The following is a 19873-nucleotide window of genomic DNA, read 5'->3' as shown; positions in this document are numbered from 1 at the left end:
CCTCCGCTGCCTGCTGTCCACCATCTGGTCTTTCAACCTTATCCAGTTTCTTCTCAAGGTGCGCTCATCGCATTAGATAACTCAGACCATGTATGTTCATTCTCTCTCCCTCGTCCACGGCAGCCGCAGACAACCCTCCCCTGATAATTTACTGACCACGCGTCGTCTTCGATAGCATTATCATGCGTCTCATCCAGGTCCTCGCCCTTGCCCCGGCGCTCGCGCTGGCACAAGAACAAGTTCCCCTTGCAGACCGTTTCCAGGGTTGGCTCGACAAGGCCAAGGCTTATCTGCCAACTGCTACCCCGGTTGTGCCTGCTACTGTTGAGGAAGTCCAGAAGGTCGTCGAGCAGAAGAAGATTCAGGCGAAGCCCGTCACGCAGTTGAATATGACCAACTGGGAGTCGATTCTGGAGCCGGCCTCTGACGCCCAGGACTGGTTCGTCTTCGTCACCGGTGGTAACAAGACATGCTTCGGACGCTGTGCTCAAGCGGATAAGTCATTCAATGTAAGACCGCCCCGGAACACTAAAGGGGGGAGACATAAGGCCCCCCCGAGGCTCGTGCTCATGGCCGCTAAACATGTCATGTTCATCTTCTAGGAATCCGTTCTTCTGTTCTCCGCCGATCCCACCTCCCCTCACCTTGCTCGGTTGGACTGCGAGGCAAACCAGGTTCTCTGCGCTGCTTGGTCCGCAAGCGCTCCCTCGGTCTGGCACTTCGAGGTCCCCCAGGCCCAGCTGGGCGAGGGACGCGCTCCCACTACTCTGCACACCGCGCACCTGAACACGACCACCGTTACCCCCGAGACGATCTACAAGCTTCATTCCGAGAAGCATTTCGAGCAGACCCCGGCCTACGTGGGTCTCCTGCACCCTACCGACGGCTTCTTTGCTAAGAACGGGCTTCTCCTTCCTCTCGGCTATGTCATGTGGGGTTTCGGCTCTATCCCGAGCTGGCTCTTCATGCTCTTCATCAGCTTCTTCAGCAGAACTTTCATGTAAGTCTCCCGGGCTTGATTGTGATAATGGCAGCAGCCACTGATGCATTGACCAGGGGCCGCCGTGTCAACCCTGGACCTGCTGCCCGTCCCAACTAGGCATCGCTGTTCATGAGATAACGATGGTAGCACTTCAATTTTTTCGTGGATAGGGATGTATATATAATGAGATAGCAGTACACCGGCCGACTCAATTGGAGTATGTCTAGTTTTGGCTTAGGTCCTAATTTTCAGTAGAGGACATATATTCTCCTGATTCTCTTGGATAATGCTTGTAAAAATCCAGCAAAGAAAATGGAATAGAAAGTTGAGGATTATTGTCCCAGATTGTAATTCTGAGCCTGATGGATGGTGGTAATGAACCTTAAGCAAATCCAGACCGCGCGCGTCCCGCCTCACGTCACCCGCCGCACCTAAAAAAAAGAGGTAGCTAAGGTGGCATCCCGCCCATCGCAATAAATCCAAACCACCACCAAACCACGACCGAACAATCACAAAACTCCAGCCAACCCCACAATGGCCGACCTCGAGCGCGCAGCCCCTTCGACAACAGCCTATGTCGTTGCCACGGCCATCATCGCCGGCATCACCGGCTACTTCATCGGCCAAGGCTCCTCGCTCGGCCTCTTCTCCAACAAAGAGAAAGAAGGGTGGCCGAACAGCTACAACGTGAAGGTGCACCGCGACTCGTCCGACGAGGAGTTTGAGGAGGAAGAGGAAGAAGACGAGGACAGCGAGGACGAAGGGGATGGCTCCGAGCTGGCGAGTTTCGACAACACCGCCGAGGAAGTCAAGTTGGTGCTGGTTGTGAGGACGGATCTGGGAATGACCAAGGGTATGTGAATTGATCATAAGCCATCTTCTTCACCCTATCCCAGAAAAAGGCAGCTTGAGTATTTTTTGCCAGTGTGCTTGATTTGCTTGGTTTTCTACCGGATGCTTCTACGCCAGTGAACATGATATGATTTTTTGTTTTGATATGGAGAGACTTTGAACTGATTCAATGTGATTTTGTGGTCAACAGGCAAAATCGCCGCCCAATGCTCCCACGCCACCTTGGCGTGCTACAAATACCTCACCACGCATACGCCCAACTCGCCGCTGCTCCGTCGCTGGGAGTCGCAGGGCCAGGCCAAGATCGCGCTGCAGGTCAAATCCGAGGAGGAGATGGAGATGCTGTACGCGCAGGCCATCAGTCTGGGCCTCTGCGCGCGCGTGATCACGGATGCTGGGCGGACGCAGATCGCCAGTGGGAGCCGGACGGTCTTGGGTGTCCTGGGGCCCAAGAGCGTTGTGGATGGAGTGACGGGCCATCTGAAGCTGTTGTAGTGGCGGACATCTTGTTTTGGGGGTTCGTTATGGGGTTCGATGGGAGGGATATGAGCGGCATGGAACAAATCATTACGGAGTATATAGGGAGCCTTGCAGGCATGATGGCTGGGCAGCGCTGCAGGTAACTGCCTACGCTGGCCTCAGGACCTGAGCATTGTTATTCGATGGAACAGTATGGGCGCGTTGCAGCGCGTTGTAACATCTCTTGTCGCAAAACGGTCTTGCGCAGAAGCGCAACAGAACGTGGGTGCAAGATCTACCTGCCCGCGGCACACTTTCAAGATGGGCGCATATATGCCAGATAGAGAAGACAGGGCGGGTAAGCCACGGTCATGATCAATTTACAACTAGACTACAATTGCGCAGGATTCACATAAAAATCCTAAGACTCAAAAGGAATGTTGGCTAGTCATGGTTATTCCCTAACCTCATCGGCCGACGGCCAAAATCGGTAAAGAGAGTAGGAATATGACGCCGTCAGCAAACCGGGGACTCCGGCCGAGCTCACCAAGTCCGAAGACAAGGGAGCTCAAGACCAGAGCGAACACCCAGTGCCGACCTTTAATCTGAGATCTGTCGACCGGAATGATAAAAGACCACCAACAAAAAAAGTGATGGCTCCTTAAGTCGTCGAACTGTCCAGTAATCAACCGAAACACAAGAAAAGAAAAAAAACAGCAAGCTGCCATCTTCAGCCCTCGTGAACAGGATCGCTGGACACAGATCCGTGATGTGTTAAAGAGAGAAAAGAAGGAAATCCCAAGGAAGAAAAATTGCCGGGTGGGTTTTATTGACCGCGCCAAGCCCGCGCTAAGAGAATCGTCGGCGCTAAACCTTGCCGAGACTGGCTCTGCTTATGTAACCGGTCGCAATGAGTGAGTCCCGCTCGCCGCCTTGCCTTTCTTGCTGGACAGGCGGCGATTGCGATGGATGGGTGATCTCAACCTTCAAGACGAAATACTCCCCTACCGAGAAGTACACCATACTCATCTCTAATCCTCCTCTCTCATCTTGATCCTCCCACTTACCTTTCAGTCTCACCTGCGCGCATAGCCTGTCTACGCTCTTTTTCTAGCAGTCATTGATCAGTCGCCTCAAAATGGCCGACGCTGTGTCCATCGAGCAGCATAACAAGGTCCGAGCCGCGCTCGGCCTCAAGCCGCTGCCTGTGCCCGGCGCTCAACATGACGACGACTCGGGTGCATCCTCCGGCGAGGAGGAAGAGCCCGGAAGTACCCTCGAGCTGAGGGAGGCCATGGCGTCCGATAACTGGAAGCAACTGCAAGATGAGGCCGAAGCGAAACGGAAACGGGAGGAACGAAACGCCGCCATCAAGCGGGCGCGCGACCTGGCTCAACGAAACGCCAAACTCGAGGGCGCCACGCTCGGCGAGGCCGAGGCGGAAGACACCAAGACCTGGCTGATGCAGACCAAGAAGCGCCAGCGGAAGATCGAGAAGGAGCGGGCGCGTCGGCTGGCGGAGGAGCTCGAGGAGCGGGAACGCGCCGCGGAATATTCGGCGGCAGACCTCGCCGGCATCAAGGTCGGACACGAAATCGAGGACTTCGGGGGCGGCGAGGATCACATCCTGACGCTCAAGGACACGACGATCGACGAGAACGAGGAGGAAGGCGATGAGCTGGAGAACCTGGATCTGAGGGAGAGGGAGAAGGCCACGGAGCGGTCGGAGCTGAAGAAGCGGAAGCCGGCTTACGATCCTACGGCGGAGAACACCGGCATCCTGGCACAGTACGATGAGGAGATTGAGGGCAAGAAGCGCAAGCGGTTCACACTCGACTCGAAGGGGTCTACCGCCGAAGAACGGGAGGCTAAGCGACAGGAGATTTCCGAGAAGCTCAACAAGAACGTCATCAGCTTGGACCTCGACATGGAGACCCCTACATCCGACTATATGGACATCAGCGAGGTCAAGATCAAGAAACCGAAGAAGAAGAAAGCCAAGGCCACCAAACAGCGGGCTGTTTTGGACGACGATGACCTTTTCCCTACACCCGAGTCGACAGCTACGCCGAACGACAGTGCGATGGACGTGGACTATACTAATGGGCAATCGGTTCCTGCCCCGGTGCCTCGGAAGTGGGAAGACCAAAATGTTTCATTCGTCGATGATGACGACCTACAAGCCTCTCTGACCCGTCAACGGCGCGCCGCCTTCAAGAAGCGGCAAAAAGCCCGCCCAGAGGACATTGCCCGGCAATTACGGGAGGAGAGCTCACAAACACCGATGGATACTGGAAATCCTGTCGAGAATGAGGAAGAACCCGGTCTCGTGATTGATGAGACCTCTGAATTCGTCTCCAACCTACAGAAACCGACTCTTCCCGAACGCCATGAAAGGCAGACGACTCCTCCGACTGAAGAGCTTCGTGCTAAAAGCGAGGGCCCTAGTATCAAGGAGGAGGTTGAAGAGGATGGTGATGTGGACATGTCTCGGACTTATAATGATATTGAGGATGAGGAAGATCTCAAGGAACGCATCAAACGCGAAGAGTCCCTGGCCCGGCAGCAAATCAGCACCACCGGGTTGGACGAGGAAGCAACCTTGGATCAGGGCTTGGGTGCTACACTTAATATGCTCAAGCAACGTGGCTTGGTCAAGTCATCCGACGCTGCCGACCACAACTCGCTTTTACGCGACCGTTCCCGGTTCTTGCAGGAGAAGGTGCGCATGGAGACGGAAGCCGAGAAACGAGCCCGCCAGCAGCGTGAACGCGATCGAGCATCGGGCAAGCTGGATCGCATGTCTGCACGCGAGCGAGAGGAGTATGCTCGCTGGGAGAACAAGCAGCGTGATCAGCAGGATGCTCGTCATATGGCGGAGGTGTTCAACCGCGAGTACAAGCCCGACGTTCAGCTCAAGTATGTGGACGAGCATGGCCGGGCGATGAATCAGAAAGAAGCATTCAAGCACCTCAGTCATCAGTTCCACGGTAAGGGCAGTGGTAAGATGAAGACAGAGAAACGGCTGAAGAAAATTGAGGAAGAGAAGAAGCGCGAAGCCATGAGCGCCTTGGATAGCAGTCAACATACGGGTATGAACAATGCCATGGGGGCAACGGCTCGCAAGAACCGCCAGGCCGGCGTACGACTTGGCTAAAGCTACGATATGATCCAAAAGATGCTGCTTTTCCTGTAGCTCTGTCCAGTCCTCCGGCTGGAGCTAATACGATGAACCTTGTGGTTGAACACCCAGCCACTCGTTATGCCAGATGTACAGATCTTTCTATACCACTATAAATAGCATGGTTTTTCTCGTTCTGGGCTATGAGGAATAAGCGTTTGCTATTAAGAAACTATAGTCACGTACAGTACAGTCGATAACTTAATTTGATGCAAGTTGTTGACCGCGGTCAGAAGTGAGTGCCCTGATGGTATGCGGGTTCATAGTTAAGGCTTACAATACGTGGTGTGATTACATGTCAGACTTGGCGTGTGGGGGAATTTAACCGACGGATCAAGCTGCTTTCTTGCCGACACCGGCCAGCGCTCACCTAGTGGTGCACCCAGTGGTGCACCCAGTGGTACACCCACCGAAGAAAACTCGCCACTTCAAATATCACACCCCGTGTAAAGCTAATTCCCATAAAGCCTATTCATATGCTTTTCCCTTCTGTTTGATCCTAAACATTCAGACATTACACATCGAACCACATCTGGAGGTGATTGGCTAACTACATGTGCGACCGAGCAAGTTTAATAAGAAGGGTCATTTACCTTACCCCAACTCCTCGTGAGGGGAAGATCCGAGGCCAGCCCAGCCAGCCAGCAAGTCCACGGCCTCAGACCATGCAGTGAGCCGCTATTTCTTTCTCAAACAGTTCACCGAAAAGCGGGACGGGGTCACGGAAGAGGGGAAATCAGCGTCAATCCACCATCATATCATCATTGATGTTTGATGGGGCGATGTTAGGTTGGCAAAGGCCGACCGCCGAATCTCACACTCTAATTGTGTCAACCAAGCTAGTACCAGGTAGCTGCAGATTGACCATCGGCATCCGTACTGTAAGTACAGTAGTTAGTCTGTCCACTTTGCTCCGCACAGAACCATCTACGGTATCAACAACGCGTGAGGGGTTAAGTGGAAGCAATTGAGCTTAAATCTGAATAGATTCAACTAGCATTCTACATAATTTGAGCACAAAGAAGATAAACACCTACAACAGCTGTCGGTAATTAGAAGTACTAACTTATGTAATTAGCAGGTAAACAGGGCTCCAGGCTGGCCATGCGCTTTTCCCCAACCGGCTGAGGTGCGGAGGGCAGGGCCAATCCGAGCCCGCCCGCGTTGCTCCCCGGAAACTCCCTAGTTAGTTCCCATGAGTCAAAAATAAAACACATCATTGCGCCCATTCTTAACCTTCTTGCTTCTTATTTATCCTTTCCCCATACCCTCCTCCATTCCCCGGCAGCCCACCATCTGTGCTCCGATCTTCTTCTTCTTCCCCTTCTTCTCCTCCCCAACATCCCTGGGTCTTTCCTCCTCGGTTGATAACATCTTTCTTTCCCTCATCACATAGCACAATGTTGTCCACTCTCCGAGTTGCCAGCCGCCAGGCTGTTGCGCGCGACGCCAGCATGCGCACCGTTGTCGTCGGTGCCAGACAGGCCTCCGCCTGGTCCAAGGTTCCCCAGGGTCCTCCCGTAAGTACTTCAATGACGAGGAGCTATGTCTGCAGCCATTGCTGATGCATTGGGTTTATAGGATGCCATTCTGGGTATCACCGAGGCCTTCAAGGCCGACAGCTTCAAGGAGAAGATCAACCTCGGTGTTGGTGCTTACCGTAAGCATTCCCATCATTTCCGATCTCTTTATCGGTTCAACCATCAATCTATCCCTTCAGATAGGTCTCGTTTCGCATCATTAGCTAAATCCGGGGTGTTCATACAGGTGACGACAAGGGCAAGCCTTACGTTCTTCCCTCGGTCCGCGCCGCCGAGGACAAGGTCGTTGCCTCGCGTCAGGACAAGGAATATGCCGGCATCACTGGTATCCCTTCCTTCACCAAGGCCGCTGCTGAGCTCGCCTATGGCTCCGACTCCGCCGTGCTCAAGGAGGACCGCCTTGTCATCACTCAGACCATCTCCGGTACCGGTGCCCTGAGAATCGGTGGTGCTTTCCTCCAGCGCTTCTACCCCCACGCGAAGAAGATCTACCTCCCCTCCCCTAGCTGGGCCAACCACGGTGCTGTGTTCAAGGACTCCGGCATCGAGGTCGCCCAGTACCGCTACTACAACAAGGACACCATCGGTCTCGACTTCGAGGGTCTCCTTGCCGACATCAAGGCTGCTCCCGAGAACAGCATCATCCTCCTTCACGCCTGTGCTCACAACCCCACTGGTGTCGACCCCACTCAGGACCAGTGGCGCAAGATCAGCGATGTCATGAAGGAGAAGGGCCACTTTGCTTTCTTTGACATGGCCTACCAGGGCTTTGCCAGCGGAAACGCTGACCAGGATGCTTTCGCCCCCCGTCACTTCGTCAAGGAGGGCCACAACATCGCTCTGTGCCAGAGTTTCGCCAAGAACATGGTAGGCTCGGAAGCTTTTTCTCTGGTCGTTCATCACTAATGCGTTTTCCGTATGTAGGGTCTCTACGGTGAGCGTGTTGGTGCTTTCTCCCTCGTCTGCGAGTCCGCCGAGGAGAAGAAGCGCGTCGAGTCTCAGATCAAGATCCTCATCCGTCCTTTCTACTCCAACCCTCCCATCCACGGTGCTCGTGTCGCCTCCACCATCATGAACGACCCCGAGCTGAACCAGCAGTGGCTGGGTGAGGTCAAGGGCATGGCTGACCGTATCATTGAGATGCGTGCCCTGCTTCGCAAGAACCTGGAGGAGCTTGGCAGCAAGCACGACTGGTCTCACATCACCAGCCAGGTAAGCGCCGTTGGAATACCTGGGACGTCAAATGGCAGCTAACTTCGTATTAGATTGGCATGTTCGCCTACACTGGTCTTAAGCCCGAGCAGATGGACGTTCTGGCCAAGGAGCACTCCGTCTACGCCACCAAGGATGGCCGTATCTCCGTGGCTGGTATCACCTCGGGCAACGTTAAGCGCCTTGCCGAGTCCATCTTCAAGGTGACCGGCTAAATGGCCAGCCAGCCAGGGAGGCCGCACGCTCATATACGTAGATCTACTGGGGATTGAGTCCCTCTGTACTGATATCCATGTGTTACATTAGCATATCTAAGCATTGAATTGAATAACGAATTTTCTGACCTAAAGGGTTTCACCGTCAGTTGTAGCAACCGTTCAGGTGTTGTTGCGTCGTGCGCACCCGCATCGTGACTGACACCGAGGCATCTGGCGGTGAAGCGGCGAGCGTGCCAGCCACTGGGGCGCGATCCAGGGTTCACTGCATGACAGAGCCGTCGAGCTACTGCTGCTTCTGGAGGTCAATCTTACAGGCAATCTCAGCGGGATTGTGGTTAGCTTTGAGGTGCTGCGGTGTAGTTTGCTAGTGATGTTCCAGCACCGCCAAGCCGGTCTACTTTTTCCCAAGGCAGTAATCAGTGAGCATGACCCGACCTTAGTAGTATACGGTAGGTAGGTAAGCCAGCTAGGTAGGTAGCCCAAGCACAGTACAGTGCCTTAGTTAAGTTAGCTGCTGATCTGTAGATACTTTAACACAGCACAGTAGTGATCCGGTAACTGGGGAAGTATAATCATTAGGTATTCCAGCTTAATCGCAAGTCTGAACATCATACCAAGTACGGAGAGAGAGAGAGAGTAAGCTACTCTTCTAATAACGCTTACCAACATTGCTCCTGCTTACTTATCTACATACTATGTATGACCTTAGTTACTCACCCTTGGCCTAATACCTGCAAAGAAGTCCTTTCAGCTCCACAGCCTAAGTTACTCCGTATCTGACTGTCAAATTCAGTGCTCCCTCGCCCCTTGCCAAACAGTAGACCCCCAATGTATGGAGTAACCTTGCTTGCTTGCTTGGCCTTGACCCTCCTCCTTCTTCCCCTTCCCCTATCTATCTATCCTCCCTTCTCCCTAGTCTAGGTACAGTACAGAGCGGAGCACGACCGTACGTACGAGTACCTAGACTGTCTATCTCTCAGTTCACCACCGCCGGAATGGGGCCACCTGCTGGAGTCCTCTCCCTCCTACTTAAGCTAGGGGAGTTACGGGTTACAGAGTGGGGAGGGGGAAGTGGAGGTAGGTTTTCGTCCTCAGCCTCTCGGGGATACTGGCGAAAAAGAAAAAGCTCCACCTTCGGAAAGGGTAAGGAAACCAAGAAAAAACCGCACCACTACAGAGGGCGTCCCGTCTGTCACTCCGGTAACCTATTGTTATTGTTCCGAACTGGGGAGGAAGAGGAGGCAGCCGATGGGGGAAGAGGGAAATCTCCTGTTGGGCTACGCTGTATGTAGCTCGACGGTAAAAACGAGGTGGTGGTTGTTTATTTGAGGGAACTTGGTATTGAATGGTTTCATTGATCCATTTTTGGATGGATGTGTGAATTACTATGTAATGTGTAGGGTAGGTGTAGAGTGCTGGCTGGTGAATGATGGGGCTGTGGTGGCGAGGGGCGGCGTAGCGCGGCTGTGTCGCTTGTGCTTGTTGGAAGTCGGATGATATGAGTAACTTAACGTAACTTGTTTACTCAGTAACTTGGCTGGCTGCTGTCAGTAGGGAAAGAAGAGCTGGTACAATGGTAGGTACAGTAAGTTGAAGCCTTGGTTGGGCTATTGCTGTCGTGTACAAGGGTCCCACCCTTATTGAGGCAGCTCTTGGGACATCAGCGACATGAGGGTGCTTAAGGTATACTTAGATAACCACCCCCCTGGTTGGTTTATCAAGTCCTTGCGCAAATCTGACGAGAAACAAAGATGAGGAAGATGGGACGTGCCTTGCCTGAAGGAACGCAACTACTGTAGTGCTTTCTTTAGTACGGTCCCTCACTACCGACCAGCTTAACTTGTGGCTGTTGTTGCAGCTTACTACTCGCTATACCGATCAAGGTAGAAACGAGGCGCAGAAACAGCGCCGTAGCAATAGGCCTAAAAGTCATTCACCATCCATCTAAATTAGTACTCCGTAGCCAGGAACTAGATGAAAGATATACTAGAATCTCCGGTGATAGGCTGAACATGGGGTGGATGATCATCTCCCCTGTGAGGCTTGGACCGCTCACCCCAAATAAAAGATTGCGATCACGTCTAGTTATGCCCCATTACAAAGCGTGCAAGATGCAAAGTGGAAAGAAACCCACCACATCCTTCATAATGTAACCGCCATGGGTGATTCTGTGGCTATTCACGTTTTCTTTTTTACACTGGCAATAGGACTGAATAGGACTTTCCGCGGAGATCGCGCCCGGCTGGGAAGGAGGAGGGTTATTTATAGTGTTTGGGGTTCGAGGTATGCTGACTACTCCTACTACTACGACAACCCCGGAAGGAAGTCAGGATTAAAAGTGTCAAGGAAGGATGGCCGTGTGAAGGAGACCTTTTGTTTGAGATCCCCAAGAGTGATGTATTTTTTTTTAAATTGTTTCTAGATCGTGGATCATGGTCTTATGGGAATCTCTGATCAGCGACAGGGGATGATCGGATCCTCGAGATTAGAAGAGGAAAGGAGGGGAGAAGTGGTTCTTCGAGTCTTCGAATCCCGAAATACTGGAGACATGTTGAGACAGGGGAGTCTCTTAAGAGTAGAGGTGTGAGGACTAGGCACGTTTCAGCTGCTTGCTCCCGGCTCTCCTTTGCGAACTGCAGAACTTCAGGTACGAGGTTAGGGGAGGGAAAAGGGGGGTGGTCGACTAACGCGGGATGGTTATACAGTACTAGGTACGGAGTACTAGGTAGGTTACTACCTACTAGTAAATAAGTCAGGTTGTTGTACTTTATATTGTTGTTTAATAGGACGATGACCAGCAGAGACTCTATAGGAAAGGCGGGGAGGATGATAGACCTCTGGGTAGGTTAAACCTAGTTTATTGTTCACATACTGCGTGCGGTACTGTATGTACAATTAGAAAGTTGTAGATACCTTAGACAGCCTCAGATGTGTTGGCACCGGCAGTACGTCTCCTAATTCGGAGTTGAACCTCGTCTCACTCATTACTTACCGTATGATACTGATTACACTTGGAGAAACCACTAGTACTGTACGCCCCTAAAGTAATCCAACTTACCTGTACTGCGTACACCTTGTATGTACTGTCATGTCACCACGTACAAGATTCTCGTCGATATCGGCCGGAAATCCCCTCCCCTCGCATCGATCAGGCCCACCAGCCAGCTAGCCAGTCCATCATTGGGGTCAATGGATCATTGCTTCGCGCATTGCCCGTTTGAGCTGGGCTAATTGGAACTGCTAGGCAATAATTTACCTGTTTCGGTAAGCAAGACACTGGAACAGATTGATAGGCGCATTTCACTGGACATGGCATAGATATGTATCCATAATGTGCAGTACCTAGCTAGTACTTAGTGTACTTAAACTGGACAGTTGATGATAGGGCGCATGCTCCATTCCTGTCAGAAATCCATGGCCCCCAGCAGTCAAAAACATATCAAAAGACCGACCGGGCAAGAAATTTCTGGAGAACGATTCCGGCGGCTTGACGCGCATTTGGATGACCCCAGTGATATCAGTACTGTACATTTTAGTAGTATCATGGATACGTACTGCCCTTTCCCGTTCCGGACACGCGCGCGCCCACACCCGCGGCGGGCGCGCGGTGAGGCCGACTGATATCGCCCTCATAACAAGTAGGGCACGATCTCTGGCAGGGCAACCTTCGATTACTTCTATCACGCCACTGACCCTGAATGATCGGTATGGGAAAGGCAAAGGAAAAGAGAAAACTGCAATGCAAGTAAATGCACATTGTGTTCAGCCACCGCAGCAACACTAAGACTGGAAGGTATAGTGTAGAGTGTGTCTGTCCACCTGCTGCGCTACGCATTGTGGTAACTTGAGTCGTAAGGTGAAAAAGCTCACGGCAGGGCCCATCTTACCCTTAATAGCGGCTTCTCTCAGCAGCAGTGGCAAACGTTAGGCACTTTCTTTCATCAGGAAAACACCCTTACCACAGTGAGAACTACAGGTAATTCCATCTTGCTCTGGTGCAGTGCTTTGTTTGCCCTCTCCTTCACATTGCAAGCATAGTCACACGTGGACCGCCTCGCCAATCATTGACACGCAGCTCTAGGACGATCCAGTTGTCCAGCAAGGTGCGAACATCAACTATGAGCTGATGTGAAAACGCACCTGCAGGACCATACTGTAAGTATCTCTGTACTTAACACACGGGGTCTCTCGCGTCGGCTAGTTTACACATTTAGTCTACTCCGTACCGGTGTTGGCAGATTTACCACGAAGGGTTTGGAGGTCCGAGTGCCTGTGGGCATTCTTTCCCCACCTCTATGTACTGACCTTAGTCACCTTACACTTAAAGTGGGTTCAACTACTACTAACTATTTACTACTTCTGGATCTGCTTGCTTCTCCATCTACAGCCAAACCCGGCTCTTTGGAATAGATGCACGGTCAATAAAATGGCTTTGCAACCAACCTACTAGGTATCAACCGTCTGCTGCCGAGATCGGGAAGGAAGGAAGGCGGCAACCGTCATCAGTCAACTATCCGTTCTCCGGAATGACTAGCAGTTTAGCAGTGGCTAACCTTGGTTCCATCCCTTCATTACTGAACCGGAATGATCAGAGACTGGCCCATCCGGTTCTGGGTAAACGCGAGCCAATAGTTCTTTCGTTGATGAAACTCTTGCTGTTCTTCTTGTTGTTTCCCTACGATCTGACACTCCGTCTTTTCTTGTCTTGATCAGCCGTGTCTTAACCATGAACCCCTCGTCTGACTACTACTACCATTACTTACTAATCGGTAGCTGAGCCAGCATTGCCGCTAAATACCCTCATCAGTATGAGAAGGGAGGCTTTTATCCAATGGATCTCTGGAGAGAACTTCGCAGACGAAGGATCATCCGGTAGGTCTGTTTCGGTTAGGCCTCGGCCGACATGCTGCACTGGCACTGAGGGCTGGGATCTTAACAGGGCAGGTTGCCGTCTACCAACCAGTCTGCTTCCGCGATCTAGCGACTGCTGCATCCGATCAATCAATGCGGCATTACTCGCTACTGGCTGTAACCATGCCTGCTATCCTTGCAATCTGCCCTGCCAAACGATTGTAAGAGTATATAACTCCCTAGTACAAGTAGTATCCGTAAATGAAGTCGGACCTATCACTCAGCTACCTGGTCTACCTCACTACCCGTGACTTGGTCCCGGGTCGGATTGTTCAACCCGACGGAGAAACTCGTGTGGTTTTCCAGTTTTACCTCCAGTCATTCATCTAGTTAATCTCAAGTCCGAACAACACCACTGCAGTCAACCTGTGCTTCCGTATCAAGCTATTCTCTGTCACTGTTCCCGCCTGTTCTGCATGATCTGAAGGCTAACCATATTTCTTTCTCGTCTCTTCCTTCTTCTCTCTTTTTTTTTTTTCCTGGTTGAGGCTGTGAGATGTTGCGCGTATTTTCGGGTCCCTTTCTGACTTTCTTGGGGGAGGCGAAACCCAAAAAAGCTTGGGTGGGAAAGGGTCGAGGCTGGTCGGCGGATGATCTACCGTCACGCTGAACCACTGATTCAAATGAGGTTATGTGATCCTGTGACAGCGTTGGTACCTGGTATTAATCAATCATGGGATGGCTGCCGATGACGACGGGTGATGGTCCGTCGATTGACCATGGAAAATCCAAACCACCCTCAATTCTGAAACAAATACCCTGAATAGGAGGGAGCAGCAGCAGCAGCTCTCAATGTGACCGTCAGCTTAACATCATTCCTGCTGAGCCGTGAGCTGCTCTCCTGCCTACCTTTGTCTGGCTCACAGGCAGTGTGTTAAGATCCTCTTCGCCACATCGACGTCTTTTTTCTGTTCTCTATCACTACACAGTAATAGTAATGTCCTTCCGCCCGTGTCACCCAACATAGCTCCTGGATACAATGACATGCATTGGCCAAACATCCTTCCCTCGGTGCCAAGACATAGAAGAGGTCCCATGGAATCGATACTACCGCTGAATCTGGATTTCGGCAGCCCCGCGCCACTTTCGTACAGGATTCTTTTTGACTTCTCCGGGTCATTCTTTATTTATCGTCGTTGTCATTCACATTCACATTCAAAGCCCATGGATGGCCATACAGCTGTACAACAAGGAGGAGGCTCTTGATCATTTGGCTCCCAGGACGAAGGATCCAATGATCCAATGATCCAATGGGTAACCAAGGCAGCCAGACAGCAAAGGTGGGCTTGGAGTGTCCGGAGACCTATCATTCTTGTCCGATGGTAGTGGGGGCGCCCGGATGGCAGGAGACATGGCCATGGCGTAGAAAAGAATAGGCACGCACACACGCTCACGCTTGGTCTTCTGCTGAGTTAGCAACGGAGACCCAAAGTAGTCAAGGCACAGGACCTTGATTTCTGGCAGCACCGTTCCATTCCGTACATGTACCACACCACACACCACTTGCGTTGGTTCAGTTTGGGGTCGTACAAGTCGGAGTTACAGCACGTCCGGTACGGTAGGTACCATAAATCAATTTCTGTGCAGAGTAAATTGGTTTTGGTTCCAGTGCGCCAAGATAGGCTTTCAGGCCCTGGGAAAACGTCAAAAAAAAAAGAAAGGTTCAAAAATCAGTCACTCGACCGCCGGGCAATGAGATCATACATTCTTTCTGATTGAGCTTCACAAGAGCAACGAGGGGAACAGGTTCAGGAGGGTGCTCTTTTTCAAGGTCATGCACACACTTACGTACATACACACGCACAATGGGAGGATGCAACATGAGAAGTGACAGAATAAACAGAATTGTCTTTGAAGAAAGTCCATGACCAATGCGATCTATCCATCTTGTCCTGCGGATTGATCGGGGTAGGGATCAATTGTTCCAGAACCCGACCTTCCTGAATTCAGTTCAGATCGGGACGGTAATACCGCTATACAAGATTACAGGCTGTAAGTTACCAGTAAGTCCAGTCTTAAGGTACAATACAGTATGCTCATAATACCCGCTTTACGTAGCTTTAAACTTCCACGGAGTGAGTACCTTACACGCATCCCTTCTCCGCCCGTCAAGGATTTGACTACCACTGTCGAATTTAAAGGTCGAGAAGAGAAGTCCGCTCTTCTCTCTCCAGGCTCACTCCTCCTGGGGACCATCTGGAGAAAGGCCAGGGCTGGGGACTTCTTAACTCCATACATTGCCTTGACTAGTGGCTGCTAGCCTTCAGCGCCCCCCTCCCATTCATCGATTATGACGAACAATCATTGATCCGCGCTGTTGTTTTCCAGCTGGGACAATCGAATTGATCAACGGATGTCACTTCGAAAGATGAGGGAGGCTGTCCAAATACCTAGTACTCTTTATTGTACAGTACTTCAAAGGCAGGCTTAGACTTTTCCGCCATCTCCTCCTCTTAGGCTCTTTTGGGAATGCCATAGTAAAAGGAATGAAAGCCTATGGATCTTCGCCTTGCGTTGAGATCTTTCCCCACTTTTGCCTTTTCTTCTCTCCGCCTCTTTTGTCTCCCGGGATGATTGTCTTGCGGGTGCTGCTTTGAATCTTGCATGCACCGACACTTTACAATGAATCTGCCCATTTTGATAGACTTGTGTGAGTGGCGGAATTTGTGTTGGTTTCAAGTAGCGAGAGTAGAATGCTATTGTAGTATAACATCATTTGGTGGGCATTAGGCAATAATTCCCTACAAGGTTCAATGGCAGTGGTAATTTTCGTTTGGTGCTGCGTATGATGGAGATGGGATGGCTCCTAATCACCTATGCTGATGCTCTTTAGTTCGTACCTAACCTTCTCCTAGTCTCAACTGGTCGGGTGTAGTTAGTGGTTCTTTTTTTGAAGGAAGAAAAAAAAAATAATTCCTTGCCCTTCCCCCCTCAAAAAGGTGCTATTATTATTAATGGTTCTTTTCCCTTGAACGCTCTTAATTAATTCCTGACTATTGTTCTTTGCCGGGTGATTTCATTAACCTTCAGTGGGCCCTTGACACACCCTCCTTCACTCTCTTTGGACCTCTTTCTACACTCCTTGGCCCAAAGAGTAATAAAACGAAAAAAGGAAAAGGGAAATAAAAAGGTACAATACCTGGTTTTCCATGGGTTTCATTACCATACCGCCTTTCGCTTTCTCCCCACTTCTTAGTTCTGGTCCTGACGCTCTCTTTACGCTCTCCGCTCCAAGGCCGCCTTACACTCGCATCCCCGTTCCTTTGGCATCATCTCATCTCATCTTTCTTTCTCTTTCTCTCCTCCCCCTCCTTCCTCCTTTCCTCCCACTTGTGACGCTCTCTACCAAAAACATACCCAGCTACTACAGGACCAACTTCCTTGCCATGGGTCTTGCTAATCTCCCATTCCCGTTTGCTCTATAGCCTGCAGACTCCTCCAATCCTCTTCCCACTGTGTTGCTCGATCTATGGCGGATTGTCTTGCTTCGCCTTCCCGTGCATTCGGCCGCTGACCTGCAGCACCCACGCTGCCATCCGCCTCTGTTTCGGATCCTGAAGACCAGAGGAGCTCACACTCTCAGCTACTACTCACTGTTAACTTCGTTCTGACGCCTTTCGTCCTGTCGAACGTCTCTTGTCTCTCCCTCGACCCGCATTGTTTCTCTTACGGCCTCCCCATGTCCGCCCTGGAGGTTCCCGAGACCGGGGTGTCTCTCCGGAGAGACAACCACAGCAACGACGCCGCCGCCAAACCACCTCAAATAATGCGCTTGAATCTCGCGCAGAGCACCCTCGACGAACTTATTCAGAGCCTTCGCAACGATCAAACAGCTCGGCTTCGCCTCGGAAAACATCCGTCCCTCCACTACGGCACCAAATCCCATTCGTTCCACTCCCGTCTCGAAACGCACCGATCCGAGCTCTACACTAGCAATGCCACTGATAAAGAGAACCTATACTTCTCGGGTGTTTTGAGTCATAGCTTGGAGGTTCAGAAGGCCAAGGAGGCTACCGCCGCCACAGATCAGGCATTGGCCAACCTCGAGCAAAGCTTGAATGCCTTCGAAAGGGGAAAGGGCAAAACACACTTCATCAATGCTGGTGATGATGTACGAGCTCTCCGGGCGGGGGACGGTCGGTCGAGCACCGGCAAACAGGCCGCCCGTCTGGCTCGCAGCAAAGTGGAACTGGAGAAAGATCGATTGCTCACTGCTGCCAATCGGTCGGTGTCGTCGAGCCCAGCTCTGGGAGTGGCTCGATCTCCGGGAGGTCCCCTAACCCCTCTCACGCCCACCTCTGCACCCCTGTCTCAGAATAAAGACCGGATTCGCCTCGAAGCCCTCAAGGTCCCCTTCATCCACCTGCTCGCTATTCGCGCCGTGTCCGCCCAGTTCCTGGCGCGCCAGACCCGTTCCTCCCTCGAAGACTGCGAGACCCTGGCCCGGAAATATGGCCTGGAGAACCGAATCAACCCGGAGAAGTACGACCTTAGAGATAAATCCTACAAAGATCTCGACGTCTGGAAGTTCCCGTACCTGTCTCAGGAAGACCGCCAGGAGGCAATTGACAATGCTATCTCTGCATTCGATCGCATGCGGATCTCCCGCTCAGACAAGCTCTGGCAGATGCTTTTGCCGAAAGAGGAACGGGGTAAGGGCAAGTGCCTTTCTCGGCTGGACTTGCGAACAGGCCCCATCAAGAAGGCCCTGACCCCACGGATCCAAGTGCAACCATCCGATGACAATGGCAAAGACGGTTACATGACCGGCCAAGATACCGACAAAGGCAGTGCATCTGGCCTCACCCCCAGGGCTGGGGAGCCTACATCAGCTCCCAGGTCTGTGCCTACCGTGGCTAAGAAGCGGGCTGGTGATAAGGATACGCCGCTTAAGCGCCCGACTCCCAAAGTCAAGGCTGCAGCGAATAGTACATTGACTGGTCGCGTGACAAAGAAGGCTGAGCGGAAACCCGCCGGAAAACCGGATACCAAGTTCAAATCAGCGGAATTCGTACACGATTCTGATGAGGAGGACACGGATCTGCGCGATGCCTCGTCCGCAGACAAGCCTCCGGCAGAGCCCACCAAACTTCAACCACAAACAAAGCCTGCCAGTAAACCGGTCGAGACAGCTTCGAACAGGGAATCATCACACGTGCCGACACCCAAGGTGGAACAGCTGGACCCTATGATCAAAGCCGAATCTTCTCCTCAACTTTCTAGCAAACCTCCTGCTGCGAAGAGACCCCCTTCTGCGCGACCGCCTGCCCTAAAGTCCCCTGTGAAACCGTCGCCGCTTGGATCGTCGCCCCCGACGAATGCTTCTGATGTCCCAAGCCGCAGCCGTTCATCAAGCCAGAATAATTCGTCTAGTTCTTCCTCTTCTCCGCTCATCACTCAAATCTCCAAGCCAACCCGACCTCTCGCAGCGGCTGCCCCCACAATTCGAAAAGTGACAAAGCCGAATGGGGTGGCCAAGCCGTCTGAGCTTGCGAATCCATTAAAACGCAAGGCGGAATTGGATCGACCTTCATCCCATGTGCCAGGCCAGGGTCGGACTACGGGCGACTTGGAGCATAAGAGGCGACGGGCAGTAAGCACTTCCAGTGGCAGTACTGGCAGTGCTTCGCCGCCGCTTAGTCGTGAACTGCTCATGCAGCAGCTACACGAGAAGTCGCGGAAATTCAAACAATACTATGCCAAGTACTACGCGCTTCACGAATCATTAGCGTCGCAAGCGAAACCGTCTCAGGTAGACATAGACCGCCTTCAGAAGCAACACGTTCGGCTGCAAAGGATGAAGAAGGAGATCTGGGACGAAGACCGACGGTTAAGGGATTGACACTGACGACAGCGCATTGGATATCGCCGTGGGCTCGATGTCTTACTTTTTGTCTTGGATAGAAGGCCCAGATCATTCACAGCACAGGCTTTTGGGTGGCCAATCGTTATTGCTGCCGATTTTTTGGACATTGTATGTTGATTGCATAACGAAGCAGATCACCAGAATGCTTCGGGGGCGTCTGTGATGTTTCATGTTTTTCCTTGCATGGTTTTGATGTTTTTCATTTATCGTTCTTTTCCTTTGTCTTGTTCATATGCATATCTATATCACGCAGTCGCTGTCTCTTAGGGGTAGCGCCCGTGCATGTAAGTGGAATGATTTACTAATACTATGATGCTAACTCGGCGGCCGGACTTGTCATGGCGGCCGGGACGCAAGGCAGCTGCAAGGAGTTGGTCCTGCGTAGGACAAACTTGCAGCAGCCTCGGGGAGGAAGAGAGGTAGAATTAAACGAGATAGGAAACCAATGAGAATACTGATTGATACGCCAGTGGTCTAGTTCCCTGTAAGTTCTGTTCTGTAATTCTAGATTCCATGCCTTCCAACCGGTGGGTGAACGAGTCAAGGTCAATGGGGAGGTGGGCCGCGAGGATTCGCAGCAGCAATCGGAGGGATCGGATGAATATGCCTGGCCGGGCAGCCTGACGGAGGTACCCCCTGCTCTTCCTGCCT

The 19873-nt window shown here is 51.9% G+C and overlaps 7 protein-coding genes across 7 annotated transcripts; 5 read left to right on the top strand and 2 right to left on the bottom strand.

The window, feature by feature from the left end:
• Positions 1-182: 182 nt before the first annotated feature.
• Positions 183-2329, top strand: BO82DRAFT_375289 (aminoacyl-tRNA hydrolase; the record flags this gene model as incomplete). Its single annotated transcript, XM_025637469.1, has 5 exons — positions 183-509; positions 603-1000; positions 1175-1176; positions 1506-1835; positions 2025-2329. 5 exons carry the CDS (start codon positions 183-185, stop codon positions 2327-2329), a joined length of 1362 nt encoding a protein of 453 aa, XP_025491097.1.
• A 279-nt stretch (positions 2330-2608) lies between these two features.
• BO82DRAFT_100881 (uncharacterized protein) lies at positions 2609-3067 on the bottom strand. The gene has a single exon (XM_025629730.1). The coding sequence runs from the start codon at positions 3019-3021 to the stop codon at positions 2761-2763; it is 261 nt and encodes an 86-aa protein (XP_025491096.1). The 5' UTR covers positions 3022-3067; the 3' UTR covers positions 2609-2760.
• Positions 3068-3266: 199 nt separating this feature from the next.
• Positions 3267-5686, top strand: BO82DRAFT_355121 (U4/U6-U5 snRNP complex subunit SNU66). The gene has a single exon (XM_025635357.1). The coding sequence runs from the start codon at positions 3432-3434 to the stop codon at positions 5448-5450; it is 2019 nt and encodes a 672-aa protein (XP_025491095.1). The 5' UTR covers positions 3267-3431; the 3' UTR covers positions 5451-5686.
• A 1188-nt stretch (positions 5687-6874) lies between these two features.
• BO82DRAFT_312053 (putative aspartate aminotransferase) lies at positions 6875-8442 on the top strand (the record flags this gene model as incomplete). The annotated part of the gene is made up of 5 exons (XM_025632427.1): positions 6875-6994; positions 7056-7134; positions 7242-7882; positions 7940-8227; positions 8281-8442. The coding sequence occupies 5 exons, from the start codon at positions 6875-6877 to the stop codon at positions 8440-8442; spliced, it is 1290 nt and encodes a 429-aa protein (XP_025491094.1).
• Positions 8443-10831: 2389 nt separating this feature from the next.
• BO82DRAFT_392804 (uncharacterized protein) lies at positions 10832-11712 on the bottom strand. Its single transcript, XM_025638642.1, has 6 exons — positions 11604-11712; positions 11504-11508; positions 11438-11474; positions 11318-11328; positions 11187-11210; positions 10832-11152 (listed from the first exon to the last, which is right to left on the bottom strand). Exons 1-6 carry the CDS (start codon positions 11624-11626, stop codon positions 10884-10886), a joined length of 369 nt encoding a protein of 122 aa, XP_025491093.1. The 5' UTR covers positions 11627-11712; the 3' UTR covers positions 10832-10883.
• A 4658-nt stretch (positions 11713-16370) lies between these two features.
• On the top strand, positions 16371-16908 carry BO82DRAFT_100814 (uncharacterized protein). Its single transcript, XM_025629729.1, has one exon. The coding sequence runs from the start codon at positions 16506-16508 to the stop codon at positions 16779-16781; it is 276 nt and encodes a 91-aa protein (XP_025491092.1). The 5' UTR covers positions 16371-16505; the 3' UTR covers positions 16782-16908.
• A 127-nt stretch (positions 16909-17035) lies between these two features.
• Positions 17036-19198, top strand: BO82DRAFT_285355 (uncharacterized protein; the record flags this gene model as incomplete). Its single annotated transcript, XM_025631494.1, has 1 exon — positions 17036-19198. The coding sequence occupies one exon, from the start codon at positions 17036-17038 to the stop codon at positions 19196-19198; it is 2163 nt and encodes a 720-aa protein (XP_025491091.1).
• Between the last annotated feature and the right edge of the window lie 675 nt (positions 19199-19873).

This window comes from Aspergillus uvarum (genome assembly GCF_003184745.1).
Source record: "Aspergillus uvarum CBS 121591 unplaced genomic scaffold BO82scaffold_33, whole genome shotgun sequence".
Classification (NCBI taxonomy): domain Eukaryota; kingdom Fungi; phylum Ascomycota; class Eurotiomycetes; order Eurotiales; family Aspergillaceae; genus Aspergillus; species Aspergillus uvarum.
The sequence above is the reverse complement of the archived record's forward strand: the minus strand, read 5'-3'. Positions and strand labels throughout refer to the sequence as shown.

Coding starts and splice junctions, on each gene's coding strand:
- BO82DRAFT_100881 (XM_025629730.1), bottom strand. CDS start 3,021: ATGGCAGCTTGCTGTTTTTTTTCTTTTCTTGTGTTTCGGTTGATTACT.
- BO82DRAFT_355121 (XM_025635357.1), top strand. CDS start 3,432: ATGGCCGACGCTGTGTCCATCGAGCAGCATAACAAGGTCCGAGCCGCG.
- BO82DRAFT_392804 (XM_025638642.1), bottom strand. CDS start 11,626: ATGATGGACTGGCTAGCTGGCTG. Junction 11,153..11,186: donor ACAACCTGACTTATTTACTA/GTAGGTAGTAAC, acceptor CTCCGTACCTAG/TACTGTATAACCATCCCGCG.
- BO82DRAFT_100814 (XM_025629729.1), top strand. CDS start 16,506: ATGGGTTTCATTACCATACCGCCTTTCGCTTTCTCCCCACTTCTTAGT.